The sequence below is a fragment of the Haemorhous mexicanus genome, chromosome 3, assembly GCF_027477595.1.
Source record: "Haemorhous mexicanus isolate bHaeMex1 chromosome 3, bHaeMex1.pri, whole genome shotgun sequence".
In the NCBI taxonomy this organism is placed as follows: domain Eukaryota; kingdom Metazoa; phylum Chordata; class Aves; order Passeriformes; family Fringillidae; genus Haemorhous; species Haemorhous mexicanus.
The window spans coordinates 20,679,975-20,702,213 of NC_082343.1; the positions used below are offsets into that span (position 1 = coordinate 20,679,975).

The 22,239-nt window shown below is 37.2% G+C and overlaps 1 protein-coding gene across 3 annotated transcripts in view; it reads right to left on the bottom strand.

Annotated features, from left to right (window-relative positions):
• Positions 1–22,239, bottom strand: part of LYPLAL1 (lysophospholipase like 1) — a 48,050-nt gene that overhangs the window by 20,521 nt on the left and 5,290 nt on the right. For 2 of the 3 annotated variants that reach the window (XR_009485697.1, XM_059841010.1), the window contains exons 3-4: positions 12,033–12,202; positions 1,702–1,817 (exon numbers count right to left, since the gene is read on the bottom strand). Coding sequence is in view for 2 of the 3 variants with exons in the window: in XM_059841010.1 (XP_059696993.1) it covers positions 1,702–1,817; positions 12,033–12,202 (286 nt within the window). In the remaining variant the exon portion in view is untranslated. Of the gene's footprint in view, positions 1–843; positions 1,098–1,701; positions 1,818–12,032; positions 12,203–22,239 lie in introns of those variants that run through there. The other variant, XM_059841008.1, reaches the window with a different exon arrangement.

Sequence of the window (22,239 nt, forward strand, 5' to 3'; positions counted from 1 at the left end):
TTTAAAATGTGGTCATGCAGGCCAAAAGAAAACTCTTGGCAAAAATAAGTTTCTACAGGAACAGGGCCCAAAGAATGATTTCCTCAAAAACAGGACAGATCTTAGCAATCAAGATGGTACTTTTTTTTTTTTAAATCTACACTGAAAACCACAAAGGGCTCAATAACCTCACACAAACCTAGATCTCTGAGTAACAAAACAATGAGAAAGGGCAATAATAAGAGCCTGTGGTATAGCTAGACACAGCTACTTAGGACTTTTTAAAATATATCACAAACCTGATTTTTTTTCAGGGGACATACAGCTCTGCTTTGAGGCAAGTTCATTCCCTCATGCTGAGAATCCAATTGAAGCCAATACAGTGTCTCTCATTAAACTAATTTGAATAGATGCACGCATTTGTACAAGTAAAACTGTATTATTTTAATAACTGGCCTTTGTGTTGCTGCAATGCCATTAGAAAATAACATGCCACTGTATATTTATCCATCTTAGAACACTTTCCTGCTCACTGCCCCCCCCAACCAAAAAAAAAAAAAAATATTATCTGGGAGATTCACAGCAATGCCTCCTGAATATTGCTTTGATTATTTTGGAATGCTTTTAATATTATCAGTCAGTATTTTTTGTAGACTGACATGTGCTTAAAAACTGGACAAGAAAACAGAAAAAGAAATCCATATAATAAAATGAGGTTTAGTGGTCAGCACCATTTTTTCACCTCTTAGGTGAACTTTATGGAATATAGAAGTGTCTGCCTGAAGCTGTGCTTATATAAGGATATGGGACACCCATATATATGTCACACATGATATTAAAACTATGAAAAATCAGAAAGCAAGAGGCTGTATCTTTGTTTATTCATTTGCCTTTGGTGCTTAAACAGGCAATTTCTTTACAATCCAGGATTTTAATTTTTCTATTTCAGTTCTGTTCAGCTCATGATTGAGGTTTGGAAAAGTATGAAGTGATGTTGATACTCCCAGAGACTTTAACATCTTATTGGTCTCTTCACCCCATGAGTAGAGAACTAGCTCATCAGCAGTTCCATGGCACTGAAATAATTCTGGAAGAGCACTTTCATTTCTTTTCAAAGCCTAGATGGAAAGGAGACACTGTCAGACATACTGCCAAAAATTTAAAAGGAATATTTACAATTACATGGTGACAATTATTGCACTTACTGATCTACACTTTAGGGGTCATGTTGTACTATCTCTATAGAAGTAAACAAGGAAATACTGGAAAAAACTGCCCTTCAAGTTCCAGTATAATAACTCTTGAAAAATGATAGGGTTTACTTTAAGGTCTATACCCCTCTCCAAATAAGAGAAACAGAAAAAAACTCGTGACAGCAAATGGAGCATGTGAGTATTATAATGCATCACACATTTTAAAAGAATACTTATGGTTACACAGACTATTTAACAATTAAGGACAACTAGTAAAGCATTTAATTTGTTAATCTCTTTCTACACTTTAATATTGTACTGTCTGTGCAAAACAGTGCAATAAAACATTATTTAAAGACAGCTTTAAAGCCTCACTGTCCTAATATTCTGGTTATTTATTTCCTGGAAATGGCATAAGTTTAGAATGTGAATCAACTGCCTCAGACATATACACACGTATATTGACTTTTAATCACCATGTTTTCCATGTAGCTAAGCATGTTTTCTATAATATCTACTACACACTTACCTGGTAAACAGCAGAGTCTTTATTCAGAAAACTGGACAAGGCAAAGACTCCTGCCAGATCCTGATGAAACCTAAAGGCCAAATGCATTGCCATTCCACCTCCCATTGAAAAGCCTCCTAGGATGCAACAAAATAAACAAAGATGTTTCTATAAGTCTTTGTAACCCAATGTACAATTTAGTATGTTCAGATTTGTTTTATACATAATACAACAAAAAAAATACCCATCCTGAGTATCATAAAGGTTACAAAGATTTTAGAATCACAGAATCACTTAGGTTGGAAAAGACCTCTAAGATCATAAAGCCCAACCTATGACCCAACACCACCTTGTCAAGCAGACCAATGCACCAAGTTCCACATTCAGTCATTTCTTGAGCACCTTCAGGGACAATGCCTCCAGCACCTCCCTGGGCAGCCCATCCCAAAGTTTAACAAGCTTTCTGTGAAGAAATTCTTTCTGACATCCAACCTGAACCTTATGTGGCATAGCTTGAAGTTTAAATCAAAGCATGGTGCAATTAAGATAATGGATAGCTAAAGCAGTGCTGAAGATTCATTACTGAGAGAGGACAAAAGATGCCATCATGCCATTACTTCAGAAGCCATTTCTGTATGGTCCCTAACAGGTAGCTGAATACTGTAACCATGCATACTCTGACATTAATGAAGTAAAACTCTGTGAACAGGTAATTCTCTCTGCTTTTTGTATTTCAAGTTATTTCGCCCCTAGGCTAGCAGCATTCACACATGAAAGATCTCTATTTTACATAATCAATGAGCATTCACATAAACTAGCATTGAGGATATTTTTGTTGCTATACCCTGGGATACATAATAAATAGGGAACAAATGCAATGTATTCCCCTGAGCTCTAACAGGATTTCTGAATGAATGGCCTTCTGTGGTCCATATGTCTCTTCAACTACACTAATTCCTTACCAAAGATAATTCCTCAGGGATGATTTTTATATGACAAATGCTTATTCAGTAGTAAAGAAATCCAGATTACCACATTACTTCACAAGGACACAGCACACAGGCCATTATATTGACTGTATCCAGATAATGAATAGAGTGAAGCTTCCTTTATTTTCTTATGTACAATCTGGTCACTTATTTCATTTCCTTTTGATCATTGTGAAGAATGCTGTCATCCCCAAACCCCAAAAGAAGCACTTGTACTCCAAGAGACCATTTTGCATATTCTTACAAATAAATACAGACAATGCTTTGTCAACAAATAAGATGAAGTCCATTCCAAATGAAGTCCAATCTGTATTTCAAATTACAGGAAGAAAAGCTGCATTGAAAAGTCATTACTAGTTTGTAAATGATTTAATTTTAAAATTTTGTACCCAGTTAGTCACAATCTGGCACACTGTCTGCAATTACTCACCAGCAGTCTTTGACAATGCAGTCACCTTCTGTTTAGAAGAATATTAGGTAATGGTTCTTTTATGTGGCTCATACTACTACAAGAAAATGCAATACAAAGGACTAGCTCTTAGAATTTGATTTGCATGGGACTACCTGAAGTTTATCACCTGATACCACAACAATCTCTGAGTAAATGCCATATGCTAAATGCTTCAAAACCAACAATTTGAATAAGCATTTATAGATGCAGACTATTTTTTCAATTAAAATAACCATTTCAGTATACGTGCATGTTTGACGTAACATAAAAGACATTCTCAGTCAAGAACTTCTCAAAGAATTCAAATTTTGGATGAAGGAAATATAAAAGGTGAGTAAAGATATTACACAAAGCAAATGTATGAAATGACAGAGTGTAAACAAACCATAAAAGTACATGTATACAGATGATCTCAGCACGAAGAATGCATAAACTGTACAACATCATTAAGCAGATCGTGTCAGGAGTGTTAGACAAAATCAAAATGACACAGCAACTTTTCATCCTTAGATAGGCAGAACACTGCAAGGTCTTCACCAATCTACTTCTCTACTTGAGACCAATCTACTTCTAAGACACACAAAGACTGTGCACAAAAATTCAGAGTTTGCCAGTAGGTCTTAAATTTAGAAGTACGTTCACTTTCAGTTTTCCCCTCATGCCTATTTTAATGAGAACTGTGATTAATGCTTCACAACAGTTAAACAGGGTTAGCTCAACAATGCTCAGGATGCCAGTTCAGGAAAGCACCTAACTCTTTGTGTTAACTTCCCTGACTCACAAAGGAGGTTTATGTGTAGACTAATAGGGGAGCACACACAAAAGACTCAATTATGTAAAACACTTCCCGTTGCAGAGAAAGTTCACTCAAGGATGCATTTATCACCTCAAATCTGCTTCAGTGGAGTGCTGATTTTTAGGTAACACTCCTCTGAAATAAGAAGAAAGCTGCTTGTGACTCACCTTGACAGCTGAGAAAGATCTGCTGAAATCAGACAATCATCACACTTCCAAATTAAAGAACCTGAATCAGCAGGAAACTCCCATGCAATACTTTACTAAAACTAAAACATTCTTTTCTGGAATATAATCTGTAACTAAATTCAGGTAATCTCAGGTATAGGATGATGTAACACAACGTGAACAGAAACTGAATTTCTCATATGGAATTTATTCCTGATTGAATGAAACAGAAATACTCACCACAGTTGCCACTTTTCAGTGATAAAATATTTCTTTGTAAATGGTCTTAGGAACCTTTTAAACAAAACTCCAGTTCATTTTTGTAAAAGATCTTAATTTGTATTAATTTGCTTCCCATTTGTATTTGCCTGAAATGATAGTCTGGTCCATGATGACACTTGAACATTATATGGGGTTCAGGAAACCAAGTATTCACCTAGAGACAAGCTTTAGCTTTCTTTGTTTCTTTATATGTTGTCTAACAATGTCTGTGTTTGCATCACAGAAAAGACTAACTTTATTATCCAGCACAAAGATTTATTTTGTATCTCCTGTCCTGTGTACATAAGAGAATGCTAAAAACTGCTTTCTCCCCCATGCATCACTTTAGTGGCTGCAATGAGCTATTCCTGAATTCAGAAAGTTCTTTAGGTGTTCAGTCTTCTTCATAGAAAAAACAGCTCTCTAGCACACACAGGTTTGACATTGCCAAGTGCATCCTAAATCATACAGGCCTGACTGTAAAATACCTGTAAAATGTCCATTTGTTATAATGATTATGGAATTAGGAAACAACAAACATCACTTTTTCATGCTTTTCAGTAAAACTTTAACATGTGCTCAAAGCTGCTTGCCATACTAGAAATCACAGCCACAGGGGAAAAATAGTTATGAATTATATCTAGTGCACAAATTTTGAAGAAAAAAAGGAACAGGAGAAGTTAAATCCCAGATTTTGACGAGATTAGGATTTGGACATGGGTATAAAGGTGTAGTTTGGGGTGTTTGTTTTAAGCAATATTTCTTTGCTAGTTTCTCTGTACTAATTGTTCTTCATCTTTTCTGTATTTCTTCCCATTTGTCAGTACAGCTTTGGTAACAAAGTGGCAAGAAATGAATCCTCCAGCCCAGAGTGCCTCTGCCAGCACAGCACAAGACAAACACTCTTCTGTTGCATAAGGCTACACAAGCACAGTCAGAAATTGTCTTGGCCTGTTCTGATATTATTGCAATACATTACATACTCTTGCCTCCTTTTCATTCCATTCTCACAGCATTTTTCATTCTCAATTTCTCCTTTTTTAGTATTTCAACTTAAGAGTTGCTTTAATCAGTTTGTTATCAAGAATTTCTCCCTAAAGCTACATTCCAGTTTACTTTCCCTCTCCCTAGGGACTTTGTGATTTACCTTCTACTAATGGTAACAGCACAACCTTGTTCTACATCATCTGCAAAGAAGCTGACTTTCTGTTTTGACCCTCCATTTTCATCAATGAATGGAAGTATTATATACATTTAACAGTGTTCACATGAATATCAGCAAAGAGTACAAATGCCAGTGGAACAGCAAACTCCCTTCTCCAGAGAACTCCTGAACACTGCTCCTGTGTTAAGTACTCAAACACTTGCTTTGTCTCAAGTGAATTTCCTCACAGCAGTGATTTTCTCCTTTTACTCTTTTCATGAAACTTCATCAAACCCAAACCTTGCACACCAGCAGAACTGCAATGAATGGTTTCCACCTTTGATAGCCTTGTTATTCTGGTTGTTACTTAGTTTGAGCAACAAACTTGAGAGTCTTTACAAGAACAAAGGCAACTTCCCTTGAGTGGCTCAGCCACTTGCTCTTGTTAGGAACATGAATTAATTTGCTCCCCAACTTTCTCACCGGTCAAAACACATTTTCACATGCATATTTAAGTGGTACAACTTTTACCACTTTCTTGTAAAAACAAGTATACTATTGTTTCTAACATATCAACTGGCAGTAAAGCCAGAACCAGTTACATTTTATTTTCAACTCTTACAGGTAATAGAGGGGAACCCAATATGTGTACCTAAGGGGTTGTAATTTTTTGCACTGGAAGGAAAATAAAATCCATGAAAATCTCGAATCAATTTGGCTTGCTTCATTTACCCAGTGTGTTTCTTGGTTGTTTCTAGAGAGGACAGCAGCGTCCTGCTGCAACACTTACCTGATATTTTTGCAGTCAGCATACCTGCACAACATGGGAAAAAGGAAGAGAACAACCTATCCTTTATGCTCACAGTATTTGTGACTCTAAACTGAATCACAGGAAGGAAAGTGGAAATTAGCTCTCTAAAGTAAAGAGTGATGCACAGAAACAAGCTGCTGTTCTTCAGAGAACCTTCTGTTAGCAGAAGAATTTAGAATTCAGAAAAGCAATGGAAAGGATTTGCCTAAATAGAGCTGAGCCTGTACTGGCACATGACAATGGAATAGCAAATGTTGTGAAGTCTCACTTTTCTATGATTCTGTTGGCACAACTGTGAAGAAAGTACAGGTTAATTTGTACCCTGTGGCATGTCTGCACAACTCTCAAGCATTCTAAAAGCCCATCCATCCATTTAATTTTGCACTGAATTCAGGCGTTTATTAAAGATGAGTAAGAACATGTCATCAACAGAGTTCCTAGTAAGGCTGAAAAGATCAGAACTTGATTCACTTTATTTTTTTACCAAAGTCACTATCTTATATGCAAGGACAATATCATGATTGAATTATTTTTTAATTATTTTTGAATTATTTTATTAGTTTACTTCTGTGAGTCTTATTTACTCCTAATTTTCACTATCATTGGCTAAACCAGTCATTCACCATACTGGGAATGTGTCATCTTTCAGAATCTTTAGATACATTAATATTGACACCATCATGTGTTGGGAAACAAAGTAACAAGTAATGGTCTACACTAGGTTAAAATTAGCACTGTACCTCCTACCGAAAGACTTACAAAGGAAACAGAAAGATTAATTTGTTAATGTCTCTTTTTACTTCCTGATGTGTGAGCTAGAGTAGCAGAGAACCAAAAGACACACATGGTCAGTTCAGATAAAAAAAAAAAACAAAAAAAAAAAAAAAAAAAACAAAACCAAGAGTAGCAAATATTTACCCCAAAGTATAAATTCAAGGCAAATTTACACTGATGCTCTGAAAATTAATAAAATGTTGCAGGTATTATGGGGCAGATGGACTAACAGTACTGCTTTCAGCCCAGCATCTTAGGCACAATTTAAATGAACCACAAATACATGAAATGGGAGGAACAGAAAGAGAAATCTCATTTGAATTGCAGAGACAAACAGCAAAATAAACCCATAAATTTCCTCTGTAAGAACAAGGCAGTAGTACCTCTGAATGGAAGACTGTCCTCCTAATAAAGACAGAAGATACAAGATAGGATGAGTGACAGCAAAAGACTTAGAAGCCAAAAACATAAAGTGCCAAGATTGTGGGTGAAATAGATGGCTCAACACTTCAACAATTTATTGTTGGAAGTTTTTATCTCCACGTATTTATAGGATCCACTCTCTGGGGTGTCAAAGCCAAAATATTTCCCCCCCATCCCATTTTCACACACACTGAGAGAGAAGGAAATGCAAATATTTACAAGAAGCACAGGGCTTTCATGTTACTTCCACCGTGGTTCAGTAGCTATGTAAGAAGTCTAGCAATAAACAAAAAGTGGTTGTGTGTCTTGTGTTATTGTTACAGCACAAGGGGTCAGGAATCATGCATGTGTTTTTTGGCATTTAGTCAAATCTACAGGACTGTTATGGAAAGTTTATTTTCACGGGCTGCTTACATGAGTGACTACAGGTTGCAAAGACCAATGCACTCGGATCAGCACTTCTGCACTACACAAAAAGTGACCTGTGAAAGCAGGAAACCAGTGCTAAATTAAGAACAAAAAAAGAACAAAAAGACTGCCTTTCACCAAAGTGTAGTTGACTACAGTAAGCCCTAACAAAATGCTCAAAAAATGAGAGGGCCATTTCTTTCAAGAGCTTCTAACATATTCTTGAATAAGACTGTTGAAATCTTAGTTTCCACTGAAGTGGACTTATTTTACAGGCACTGTCACTATGGAAGCAGTTAAAAAAAAACCAAAAAAAGGAACAACCAGCAGAAGAAAACAAAAACCAAAACCAGCACCACCTGAAAACCCAACTTAGCTTTAGATAGAAAAAGAAATTATTGTCCCACATTTTAAACTGTGACTTGTTTGGCCAATTTAGCAATGAATTCAGGCATTTATAAAGAAGAAACATATTCTGTTTTTAAAGAAAGAATATTATCAAAGCTCCAAGTGTCAAAATTTGAGTAAATTTATAACACTCTTTTATCTCCAAAGTCAATACAAACCTACTTACAGCACTATTTACAAGGAGTGCTTTAGCCAGGAAGACCAGTAAGAGTAACTCAATAAGAATGTCTGGCTAAAAACTAAGTACCATTATCAAATTCTGGGGATGATATAATTATTTTTTTGAATAATTATGTATTGCTGCTAGTCTCCCTTCCTTCCTCCTCCAAGGTCAGGGGAAATAAAGCTTAATCAGAAGTCTACTTCCTTCAAAAGACTTGTGTTAAAAGGAAAGTAACTCATGAAACAGTCAGGAGATAAGAATGGGTAGATAAGCCAAGTCAAAAAATTAATACAGATATTTTAAAAATAAGACTTCCTTTAGATCCAGCAAACTAAGTAATTTATTTCTTTAGAAGTAGATTCATAGAGCAGCTGTTAAAAGCAAGGCTGCACCAGCATTTTCCTTGATAAGGAAGAGAGGAGTGGCACTGTACAACCTGGACTCCATCCTCAGCTTTAGAGTTCTGATCTGCAAGCAGTCACTTGTGAATTTCAGAGGTATCAAAGCAAACAACGCAGGCTACAATTTCTTTCAGAGAAAAAGCTCTTACTGTCCCTCTGTCTTGAGCTTTGTGGAAAGTCTGAATGGCTCAAGAAGGGGAATCATCCCCCAGAACATCAGGTGCTAGCCTTCTCATTTTCCATGTTTGAGACCCCACTGTTGCTCTCTGTCTCTTCCCACTCCCTCACCTTTGCACAGTGCTCTCTCAGATCTTGCCTTCTTATCCCACACCTCTGAGCTGTCAGCAGCAGCCCACCTTCCTGCTTGCCTAACACCTCGCTCACCCTCATCCAACAATATCTGACACTCGCCCTCAGCCTGTAATTTCTAGTCCTCTATTCCATATAAAACTATAACCTTCAATCTTGTTACGCTCCTCATACTCATTTTGTTTTCTTTCCAGTCATTAAAACTCCCACTTACTACAAAATGGTCACCCAGCCCAATTCTCCTTAACCCTTCAAGGAGCATTTCATTGCCTGTAAATACCTTCATACAACTGCTCTGCTCTTTGGTTTCTATGACCCTCCCCAAAAAGGCCCCCACTGCTCTTCCCAGACTCCCAAGTTCTCCAGTTGCTTCTCTCAACTATTTTGTCTCCGCTTTCCATAATAAGACATGTACCATTATGGATCTCCAACATGACTCAACAGCACTGAATGCACTATGAATTCATAGCAAAATTTCACCCTGGCTTCCCCTGCTATAAATGCCTTATTTTTTCCCTTTACCTCACAAAGGCTGCCTCCTCCAACTCCATGGTACCAGCAGTGACAAACCTACAGTCTGCAGACCATCTGTTACCTTAGGCCTCATCTTATTGTACCAGATGGATATTCTTGACATTTTCCAAGAGAAATCTAAAAAGATCTGAGAGAACTTAGTTATCTGACATTCTAAGCAAGTAACCAACCTTCCATTATCTCCTGTACACCAATCTTCTAAACTCAGAAAAATTCCAGGCCACACATTTCTCCTTTTTGAGTGGGCATTACACTATGGTGCAGACATACTGACTTGGCCTCATATTTTCTTTTGATCAAAAAATCCCAGAATGGTTTGGGTTGTAAGAAATTCTAAAGATCATCTGGTTCAAACCCCCTGCCATGGGCAGGAAATCCTTCCCTTAGACCAGGTTCCTCAGGGCCCCATCCAACCTTGCTTTCAACACTTCCAGGGAATGGACATCTCCAGCTTCTCTGGGCAATCTGTTCCAATGTGTCACCACACTCAAAGTAATGAATTTCTTTTTAATATCTAATCTAAATCTACTCTTTTTCAGTCTAAAGCCATTCCACCTTGTCCTATCATTACATGGCCTTGTAAAAAGTCCCTCCTCAGCTTTCATGTGGGACCCTTAAGGTACTGGAAAGTGCTGCAAGACCTCCCCACAGCCTTCTGTTCTCCAGGCTGAATACTATAAATCTGCAGAGTACCTTTACAAAAGTCCTGATTTCCTGTATGAAAGAATGCCAGAAGTTGGGCAATTATTTGCACAAAGTCCTAGGATGATTAATGTCACCTTTATGCTGAGAGGATCTCTAAGTTTCATTCTTCACTGCATCACACACTGGTTAATCATCAAAAACAGCACAGAAAAGGCACAAAGTTCTTGTGGAAGAACACTTAATCTTGCACAGCCACAAGTGATACAACTTTCCACTACCAAGTTCCTTATGCATCTGCATGAGTGCCCTTCCATACTTTGGACGAAGTAACTCTGGCTGCCTTATTTTGCTTCTTGCATAAACATTGGACTGAACCACAAGGATGTAGGCTTGTAGTCTCTGTCAGGTGGGGAAACAGAGCTCTCAAGAATGACAAAACAAGTACAGTTATTTCTGATTTATATGTGAGGAATGCAAACACACAGAGATGGGAACTTCCAAAGAATCTACGGGATGAAACACTCAGTACATGCCAGCTTCCTTACTCTGCTTATGACTTGGAAAACAACTTTCATACTTTGCACTCTGGCTATTTCTAATTTTGAAGGCTAGAGAGGAAAGGAAAACAGCCTAGTAGCACACTGGATCTGTACATAGAGCATCTCTCAGCTCACTCAACAGCAAAGCACCTGCACTTCTCCAGCTGCTTCCAAGACAGCAGGTATAACAACACAGGAAAGACAGATCAAAGGGACTCTGTTGACAGCTATCCAAAACAAGGCACTCTGCAGCCAGCACAATGAGCCAGAAAGGGAAAGGAAGCACAGGCCTTCACAGAGCAACATGGGGCTAGACCAGGAAAACACAACAGGCTGAATGGTAGTGGCTTGGCCACACAAGATCTTGATGGCATGACTTAGCTGGACATACATTTATAAGATCCCACTTACGGAGTTTTTTTCCCAGCCCAAAATAGTTTGTGATCTACAGATGGGACAAGGAGCCATGGACTTGTGAATACTCATTCTCTCTCTGCCACAGGCTATTTTATCACCCTCAACTCCTGTGCCTCAATATCTTACCATCTATTTCACTGAAGTACTGTGAAAGTTACTGGAAATATGTGGAAAGAGAAATAAAGATAGACACATATGAACTAAGCTAATACTTCATTTGTTATCAAGTGTCAACCTTTAGTTCTATGTAACATGCACATTTTTCCTGCATGAATTAATTTAACCGAAAATGATTAGAGGAGTAAGGAAAAGTTCATGATTATTTATATGCTACATCTCTATTCTCCAAAATGCACGTCATTTTTGGAAAGTGTACTTTTCCATCCTTGAAAAGGGCTTAAAGGAAACAGTAAAACTATGTACTACTCAAAGTAAATCACTGCCCATTCTATTTTAAATAATGATTACAAATGACTGCTGAAAATAAAAACAGTTTTACATTTTAAGGATAGTGCTTACAGTTAGCCACATTCTCCACCTGATACGGGTTTAAATAAGGATTCAATATTGCTGAGGATAGGCTACGGAAGAGGCTGTTCAGCAGTTTCAAGCCATGCTCATGACCCTTCAGGATAGAGCATATTCAAAGAAGATAATCTCTTAAACCATTAAAAAACCATTAGAATAAAGACATTATAAACAAATCTCTTACCTATGAGTATCCTGCTCTTGGCAATGCCATTCTTAACCTCATCATTGATCAGATCTGTAAGGCCCCGGCACATGGAATCAATGCTTTCAATGTGTTCAGGACAGTCATTACAGATCTTATACCTGTCAAACCACACATTGGAAAAGGCTCCTTTCATAGGTGTATACGGCCTAGAGTGGTGGAACAAAAGAAAACAAAGATTAACCAAGCACAGGATCAAATGACTTGATCATATGCATTAAATAAAAAAAAAAAATCAGTGTATCTCCAGCAAAGGACAGAATAAACCTCTTTGAGGTCTAACTCCATTTACATCCAGTCACTTGCATTTCCTTGCATTGAACTCATGGTCCTTCAAGAATGAAGCCAATATTTGGAAGCTATGTAAAATGCGATTTTCAGCCAGTTCAAGGTTAAGGTCAGTTTGGTCAGCTAAACATTTTAAAGCTTAAACCTGTCAAAAAGTTCTTAATCCTAAACAAAGTTAGGGTTGAAATCCATGCTGGAATATCACAAACTGAAGTAAGTTCTAAACAAGACAGCTTTGAAGGAGCTCACTTTATAAAATTCAATTGCCTAATGCTTGACAAAACTGACAGGGGATGGGTATTATGAACCTCTAGGTATTAAAAAAAACCTGCCAATTTTTCTTTCTGTCAAATAAATACAGCCATCCTCATCTTAATGGGGCAGGTATCTCATAAACATAACTGAAAGAAATGGAATGTGCTTATTGGACTGGTGCACAAACAAGAGTTATGATACTCCTCACCATAATGCTGTGTTGTCAGAATGTTATTTTAAGTGCTACAACATGCTGCCCAAATCCTAGATAATCAAGAAACCTTCAATTCAGAGAAGCCTTTTCTTTGGTTTTAAATATAGATGATTAATTGAGCCCTAAAATCCCAAGAAAGGTGATCTAATTGCCTTGTAATGGCTCTACAATATATTAAAAAACATACTGCTATGAGATCGATCATCTCAAACAAAGCCCCTTGAAACCCTTATTTGCTATGCTCAAACAAGGCAAATTCTTCACTTTTACTTAAGGTTAGATCAGATTACAATCATCATCCACAAAACAGACAGCTTTTGATACATTTCTGGATGGGAACACACTGAAAATGCTAAAGTTGACTTCTGTGCTGTCTCTGGAATTTTTTCAATACTAGGATTAAACAAAGCCACAACTAATCTACAATGAGAAAGCCACTAATTCAGTTATTATTAATGAAAGAACAAATTCTGCCTTTATTAACACCAGAGAGGCCTCACATATGCAAACAGCTATTTCTAAACCAGTACTGCCACTAGCATGATTGTTAAAGATAATACTATTTGGACTATTCAGTCATAAAAGCAAAAAATGAGAGAACATAGGTTTTCTTCTGCCTGTTGTCATGAACACAAAAAAAAAGCCCATGACTTAAAAATTGGTAAGAAAAATATACTGAAAGAGGCAACAAACAGCAACAGATAGGTACAAACAGAAACGCTTGAAAAGATGAACATAGGTTCATCCTTTTCAGCAGAGCTTCAGTGTACCTAAAATGTACTGTCATTGAAAGTGCCACAAGTATGTGGTCAAGTGCCTTAAGTAATCCCTCATTTCTTTAGTTCAAAACAAACTGTATACTCAACCACCTGAATTTTAAAAATTTAGCTATTTGTTTTCAAGGTAGCCCTTACTTGTCTATTAAAAAGCTAACTCCAAAATTAAAGGAAATTCTGTGAAAAATCTTGTACACCCAGCCACTTAAAGCTGTGTTTAAAAAATAGTATTAAAATTATTTGCTTTCTTGATTGTCTTTTCTTCAGAATTCTGTCTCCAGAAATGAATTGACCAATACCTAAGAAACAAGATTACAAATATCTAATTTACAAAAGTCAGTTTCTATGAGCAGACATTGCAGTCAAATCTATCAAGAGCAGAATCAATGGAGTTTCTGGAAGTCACTTGGACAATGTGACATACAACAGATGAAATGCCTCGGTAAACAGCATTTAATCCATTATTTTAGCTTCTCTCAAACACTTTTACATCAATCCTGGTTAAAATGCTTAGCAACCAGAGTGCTTCATCTTCTAGTAAAGTCAGAGTACCTAATCTTTGTGTAAGAAAAGATGTGAAAGGTTTTAGTATTACTACAGCAGGTTGACCTAGATTTATTATTACAGTAGGTTACCCTCCAGGATTTATAAGGAACACAGATACATACATATACTGTATTACAGCAATTTACTTTTACATTCCATAAATATTAAAACATGTTTCCCCACCAATAAATGACAAGCTCATGACATTTAAAACAGATCAAAATTCATCATGAGATTATAATACTTGATCAGATGTTGAAACTCAGGACTTCTACCTGCTGTCTTTGCTAATTCTTCCTAAGACAGATGAAAGACCAACATCTTTCAAGACCACAGGAAAAGACCTCTTAGCAAACAGACAAGTGGCTTTCAGCTGCCCCAAAAACATCCTTGCAAGCACTCTTGATTTCTCAGAAATGCACTAAAAATAACCTTTACATAAAGCTGAGATGTAAGATTCTTTTAATGGTTCACCCAACTGGCACATCTGTTTTAGTCATTCACCTTTTTTCTTTAAATAATCCCTTTATTAGCTGGCACACTACAACTCAGACATTACCACGGTAAACAAATATGTTTGGCACAGAACCATCCGTACAGCTCCAAGAATACAGCACCAAATTTTTTCATACAATTAAACCACAAAAAAAAAAAAAATTCCTATGTTACAGTGACATGAGAAGTTGGACTGAAATATGCAAAAGCAAAAAAAAATACAGAGTGCAGTGGAAACTCCATCCAACAAGATCAACATGGTCAGTTAAGGACAATGTCAGACCAAATAACCAGCTTCAACTTTGGAATTTTTTTTGCTCTCTTAAGTTTAATTAAAACTCATACCATCAGTCCATCTGTGCCTTTCTTTATTCTCTTTTAAAAATTATACTAGAAATAAAGCTCAGTGTCCCTAAAACTGTGTGCTGTTGAAAGTAGAAATGAAAAGATAGAGTCCTCCAAGCAGTGTGGACTTTTTTTCTTATTTGGTTTTAAGGGGTGTGTGTGAGTATGTTTTGCTTATTCTGGATAATAAAATAAAAGATTCAAATCCATGTAAGAAAATAAGAATCAAGAATCCTCTCTCTGTGTAGATCAAGCTTCCAAACTTGTATCCATTTTTAAGAGACACTTGAAAGAAAGTTCAATTTGTATTAATTTCTTTCTTAACATTTAAAAGTTAGGAGAATGGACCGCAAAGGAGACATGGCTAGTATCAAACATTGTTTAAGAAACAATGGTATTAGGAGGATTAGAATCTTTAAAATGCTTCCCAACACCCCCAAATCACTCTAAATCATGTTTTCTGATAACTTTATAGCTCCTATTTGTAAGGGTGTCATTGTAGATTAATACGCCTTGCATGAGAGTGCAGTCTCAAGAAGATCCCACACAACACTTCAATGTCTTAGAGGAAAATATATCCTGTAATATCTTTGTAGGTACTTACCATCCTTTCCATCTCAGACAAAAGTAATTTTCACTGTTGATTTCACTGCAAAGCTTCCAAGCAATACATATCATTACAGATTTTAAAAACTCAAGATAGATTAGCTTCTGCTAACCTGAGTTCCGTAGTAATGAAGAAAACATGATGAAAAGTAGGTAGGAGCAACACCATCTTAATGAAGAAAACATGATGAAAAGTAGGTAGGAGCAACACCATCTATCTCCACCTTTCTAAAGCACAAATATATCCTCTAGACGTTCTTACTCATGTTTAGAATTGTGCCAGCTAGTCTGAAATTATCTTAACAGAAGGGGAGAGCAACCCAATGATGCTACACAAGGTTCAAATTCAGATCTCAAACCACGGCAAATTCCATCTCCAAAATGATGCCATTAGCATAGTGATTCACATAAAACAACAGGTGGTTTCGTTCATTACCCAATAAATCACTGTCCCTATCCAACATTTTAAGTTAGAAGACAAGCCAGCAGTTCTAGCTGCTTTAAATGAGACAGCACATTGATAAATGGCAAGTATTCTTCCCCCAACTCTTTCTCCTGATGCATGATTGTATCACTGCCTTCCTGCTCAGCACTATGATCACCCTGCATTAGCAGACACATAAACCCAGACCTCTGGTGCTGGCTTACAGGCTTCTAGACAGAACTTCCCGAAATGTCAGACAGAACTGGAAATTTATAGTGAAGCTGGGCCTCAAGATTGAAATTAAGACAAAGAAAGATAAAGAATTACTGAAATCCTCAATTTTTCCTGCTTCCCAAACCCATCTCCTCTCAGTTAGGAGGTAGGGCCTCTCAAATTCTAATGTTGTCTTTTGGAAGACTGTGCACCCCTCTGAAAAAATTTACAGGGCACACTACCACAGTAGTTCCACATTGCTCTGCTGAGACTCCAGCTGGATTACTACATCCAGTCCTGGAATCCTTAGTACAGGAAAAACATGGACCTGTTGGAGCAGGTCCAGAGGAGGGCCACAGAAATTATGAGATCACCTCTTCCCACAAAGCAAGGCTGAGAGAGTTAGGTTTGTTCAGCCTGAAGGAGATAAAGCTCTAGGGAGACCTTATTGAAGCCTTCCAGTACTTAAAGGGACCTATAAGAAAGATGGGAACACACCTTTTAGTGGGACCTGCTGCAATAGGAAAACGGGGAATGACTTCAATTTAAATTGGTTGGATTAAGACAAGATATAAGGAAGACTGGTTTTTATAAGAAGGATGCTGAAACACCAACAAAGTTTAAATAGAGGTGGCAGATGCCCCACCCGTGGAAAATTTTTAGGACAGGCTGGATGGGATTTCAAGCAACACAATCTAGTTGAAGATGTCCCTGCTCATTGTTGGGGGGGTTAAACTAGATGACCTTGAAAGGTCCCTTCCAATCCAAAATATTGAGTGGTTCTAGAAGCAAGTCTTGACTCTCTTAAAGCTGATGGCAGGTTTTTACAATGAAAGGATATTACTCCCTAATCTCAGATTCTCTCATAGCATAATGTCACTGCTGAATTTCAGTACTACACTTCAATAGAAAATTTAGGTGCAAAATATGCTTTTTAATTCCCACTGTCTGCTTGAAGCAAAGAGCAAATTTTAAAAGAAATGGGGAGGAAAGCAGAGAATCCAGCTAGTCAAATAAGAAGTATAAATCAGAAACTCTAGTCCAAGGCACATCTTGTGTTAAAACTGAGGGTCAGCATATCTTAAAAATGATGCTTTGTGGTATGGTAACAGAGCATATGATGTGTCCAAAATTCAAGCAGCTTTAACTTAGAACTATACTTTAAAAAAAAAAAAAATTACCAAAAGGAAGGGAAGGCAAGAGTAATCTCCATGAGGAGAATTTTGGCTGTTCTCCAGAAAAGGCTGTGCCTGTTCACTCAACCACATGTAAATGCTTTTGATAGAGTTGTTCTGGATGCACATTGTCTGAAATGAGAGCTGACTGAGCCGCTACAGAACAGTTACCTGAAGAAATACTATGCTGACAGCTTTTGTTACTTGAGACAAATCTTATTCATTCAAGACAAAGGGAGCTGCAATAGAGTCTGGCATAAAAGTCAGTGGGAGAAATTAAGTTTGTCTCTGTTTCTTTGTTTTTGTGGTTTTTCTGGGTCGGTTTTGTTGTTTGGGGGATTTTTTTTGGAGAGAGTGGTGTAAATTTTGGGGATTGGTACTAATCAGAGAACAGCAATAATTTTATGGTTGAAAAGACCATAAAAGACCTTTAATACACATTGCCAGTTCCTCAGCAACCAATAGTGGCTGCCTTAAAAATTCACTGAAAGAAAGTGGCAAGAGGCAAACCAGGGTCCAATCTGCATCAGTTCTCCATTATGGGGTCTGAAAGGCACTCTGGGATTCAAAGTGGCATTTTTCACAAGCTGGTGGCAAACAACACTGAGGATGGATGAATGACACTAGCTAAGAACAGAAACCTTTGAAAAGACTGTAAAGCAAGAGCACAGAATGGCACATAACTTAGAAATCCACAACTGCTTGAAGGAAGGGTGATATAGAAACGACTGTCTCCAATTCTTCTGTACCGGAAAAGGGTTGAGAGAAGAAAAACAAGATGAAGGATGCCTTAGAGCACAGTGCAGTAAAAGGTATTAGAAATCCAAGATTATTTCCATCGTGTTTTCCCCAAGCATGACTACAGTTATCTCTGACAAGTGTTTAGTGCATCCCATGTGCTATTTAGCATCTGATGTAAGCATTAGATATATGCAGTTTTCCTCACCTAATTCCAGAGTAGAAATAAAAGGAAAAGACAAAGTTCATCCAAGCATACTTCAAGCATTATTATGCAGAACACACTGAATTTCTACTTAAAGGAGATGAAAGAACTACCCCGTGATACCAACCCAAACCTTTCCCATTTCTCCCTCAAGCTCCCACCTTTAAAAAAGACTCCTTTGTGTTAAATTTATGAATGAGGTTAGGGCTTACAAAAGTCAAGGATTAATAACATTTGCTTGAGCCAAAAACAGTATGATAGGCACTGTGCATGCTCCCCTCCAATCCATCTCAAGTCCGAGCTAAAGTACCCCTGCTGCTTTTCCAATCCGAGGCCTCTCACAGGCAGAGGCTGCCAGAGGAGCTGAGTGGTGCCAAACTGTCTGGTGGTTTTGTGATAGAGCCAGATGGGGACTATGGTGAGATGAAGCTCATTTCCACCCATGAGCTGAGCAAAGATGTGAATTTTAGGAGAAAAGATGGAGTAGTGGGCCTTTTAGTCCTTTAGCCTTTTAGCTACATAATGATAATGGAAATTAGAATAAACTGGGGCCCCCGCACCCCAGACAACAAGTTCTGCACAGAAACTTACATCCCACAGAAAGGTTTGTTGAGCAAATGTCAAAAAGATCCATAAAATAGCCAAAGTAGTATTTATAGTTGATTTTCTGACTTGCAAAAGAGAAGGACTGTCAGAATGGAATGCAAGACAACACAAAGAATCTTTGGCCTAGATTTTTTCAGGGAATTATAGAAGGCAAGGTATATGTATTAAAACAAGCAGAGCCTAAATGGTTTTAGATTTACCACGTTAGCTCCTGCAATGCCAATTTAAACTATCACTTTCTATTAAAAAAAAAAAAGTTTAAATTGGGTGGTATTCAGTTCTGATTTAGAGGCTCAATAGAAACCTAATGTTTAAGTCACAATTGCAGCAGCTGAAACAGTATTTAAAGTTGTAGGCATCCTGACCCAAATAAAAAGGGAAAAAGGAAACCCTTTCCTTTAAAACGATTAGTGTAGACGTGGCTTTAGGGATTGCATCAGCTACTAGGGCTCCAATTTGAACTTGTTTTTTTTTTTTTAAAGATATATATAGGCATTACAATGGAGAGAAAATAGAATTCTGTTGTTTAAAAAGTTTAATCTACGTGCAGAAGCACTAATCTTGACAGAAAGCTAGACACAGTTAAAACTGCTCTCTACTAATTTTTAAGTATCCCAGTACATTACAGAAAAAAAAAAATCTAAACCTCCAAGCAACGTGTAAAACTTTTAATTTGTAAACCAAAATTTTTATACCCCAGGTAAATGCACCTTATTTCCAAACTTAATTCAAATTCAGGTGTCAGAACTCTCATACATCACATCAAGTCTTTGAATCCACATATTTTTTCCATTTTTATTGAAGCATGCTTTTTGCCATATGCAATTCACTTAGTATTTTTGCAAACTTGTCTTTTATAACTGTAAATTTCACTATCCACATTCTGCTATTTTTGCTCAAGAAACAAGCAAATATGAGACTCATTGCACTTTCCAAAGTGATGGGGAATAAGTGAGACAAAATGCTATAAACACTACCTGTCCAGGGGACATCAGATCGTTCTCTGCACAAACTCTGAATTTCACAAAAAATTATTGAAGTAAATCACTTTTAAAAAAATAAGTGTGACTTTTTACAGAGACCTATAGAGAAGAGTAAAAAACAGTTTTATAAAATGTAGTTCAGTAACATTCCACTGCTTTTACCCATAATCTTCTGTATTGTTTGTCGAAATCAATGCTAGTGAAGCCAAAAAACATATTTCAGAATTCTTCCTAATTATATGTTTTCCAAAATAATTTTCAAATACATTGACTCTTGAATCAAAACATGTCTAAACCTCTGATTCTGTACAAATTAAAAATATGCATGTTTCAACACCTGGGATAAAATCTAAACAAAACATAAGTATAACCCAAATCCATCCTTCACAAAAAGAAAATAAATTTCAATGTTGTATTGAAAAATGTGAATTCCACAGCTTTTCAAAACTCTGTTGAACAGACATGAAGAATGTACATCTATGGATCTATTAATTTCCATCAAAAATGCGAGGAGGTATTCCTGACCTGCAGTTTATCCTGCTAAAGCCCCCAGCTTTGCACTTGCACCATCAAACCTGCTTCTACTGGCATAGCTGCCTTAACAGTGAACATTCACTGTGCATGTGCAAAGTTATCCCAGAAAAGACAGGAGCTCAGAGTATGAAGTACAGCCATATTAACATTATTTTGCCAGAAGAGCACATCAGCCAATCCTAGGAGGGTGTTGCCAAGCTTCCAGCTTTTCTTTGATTTCATCATCAGCACGAGAACCTGCAGGCATATTTTGCACTGACAGTGCAGTGGCAGGTTAGAGACCCACAGAGGCTCTCTCTCAGCAGCTTGACTTTCAGCCAGCACATTCCTCAGCCTCTGTGGGCAAAGAATCTGGTTTCAGAATCTTCTCAGCCAATCTGTATGTCCATAACCACCCAGCTATAGGTCTCATTAACAAGGATGCTGAATTCCTTCCCTGCTGCCAGAAATATTTTGAACTCTTATCAAAATATATATGCATATAAATATACACATAAATAAAACCAACATATATACTCAAGTTTAATTACTTTAATGTCAGCCATTCAAGTTTGGAAGTCCTAGGCCTTGCTTTTATTTTTTGTGAAAGAAAGGAAGACAACTGTTACAAAACCATTTCAAAAAAGCAAAATGTGGTTTGTTCTTGAATACTAAAACAATATGAAATAGGTCTGTAAACACTTTGTTATTTTGGTTTCAACCAATGACATGTATCATCACCAACTTCAGCACTGCTGCAAACAGTAGCAAGCTGCTTAGGAGCATCTGTTTTGTTTTACTGTGTCAGCTAGGGCTGTTCATCAGCAAAGAGGGATATACACAAGAGTGCTTTGACAATGAAAAACAATACTACTTTCTGTTTTGCTAAATGCCACTTAATCAGCTCATGATTACTCTACCTGCTCTAGAAAAGAACAAGAATAACCCCAACTTAAAAAAAGGAAAAAAGAGAGTGAAATAAGCTGTTTATTTACATATTTCAATAACAACAGTATCTTCCCATCTGTTTAGCAAAGTACTGAAATTCTAAGTCCTAAGACAAAAACAAATTCCTTCATTTGAGTCAGGAGATGTTGCTGGTTAATCATTCATACATCGTTTACATCTGTAGCTACCCAAAGAAACCAGAACAAATAAGAAAAGGACTGGACCTCAGAAGTGCAGAGGGATGGAAAAGTCAAGCACTGACCCAGCAGATGTGGTCTGAGGTGCTCTGACTGCATATAACAGAAGGGAAATAAAACATTCTCCAGGGGAGCAGCTCCTCCTGTATTTCCCCAGTATCTGCTGTGCTGGGAGGGAAGCAGCGGAGCCACTAAGTGTGTGTGATGTGCCACTGATAACTCTAGCATCACTTCAGCCTGTCATCAGTGAAATAACAAGTACATTATTTACAGAAAATGGGACTGACTCCCTGCTAACCCAGAACACAGTGCTTCAAAAGCTTCCACTCACAGGCTTGATTTTTCTGTAAAACAGCGAGTACATTCACCACAATCTCTCAGTTGCTTTTCCTGCCCAAGTAGACCATAAAAAATACATGGTCAAGGAAAAGGGTTTTTTTTTTCACTTGTTTATACCCTCCAAGAATTTTTTCCTGACTTTGAAACCTCTGTACCTCAAAATTCTATGTCACAATTTCCTTTTCCATTCAGCATTCATCCACACTTATGCAAAAATTCAGAAAGAAACTCAATCCCATTACCTTTCAAGGAAATGTTTTCCTAATTTAGAGCCACAGACACATTAAAAAAGGTTGTATTAAGAAAAATTAAACACTTTT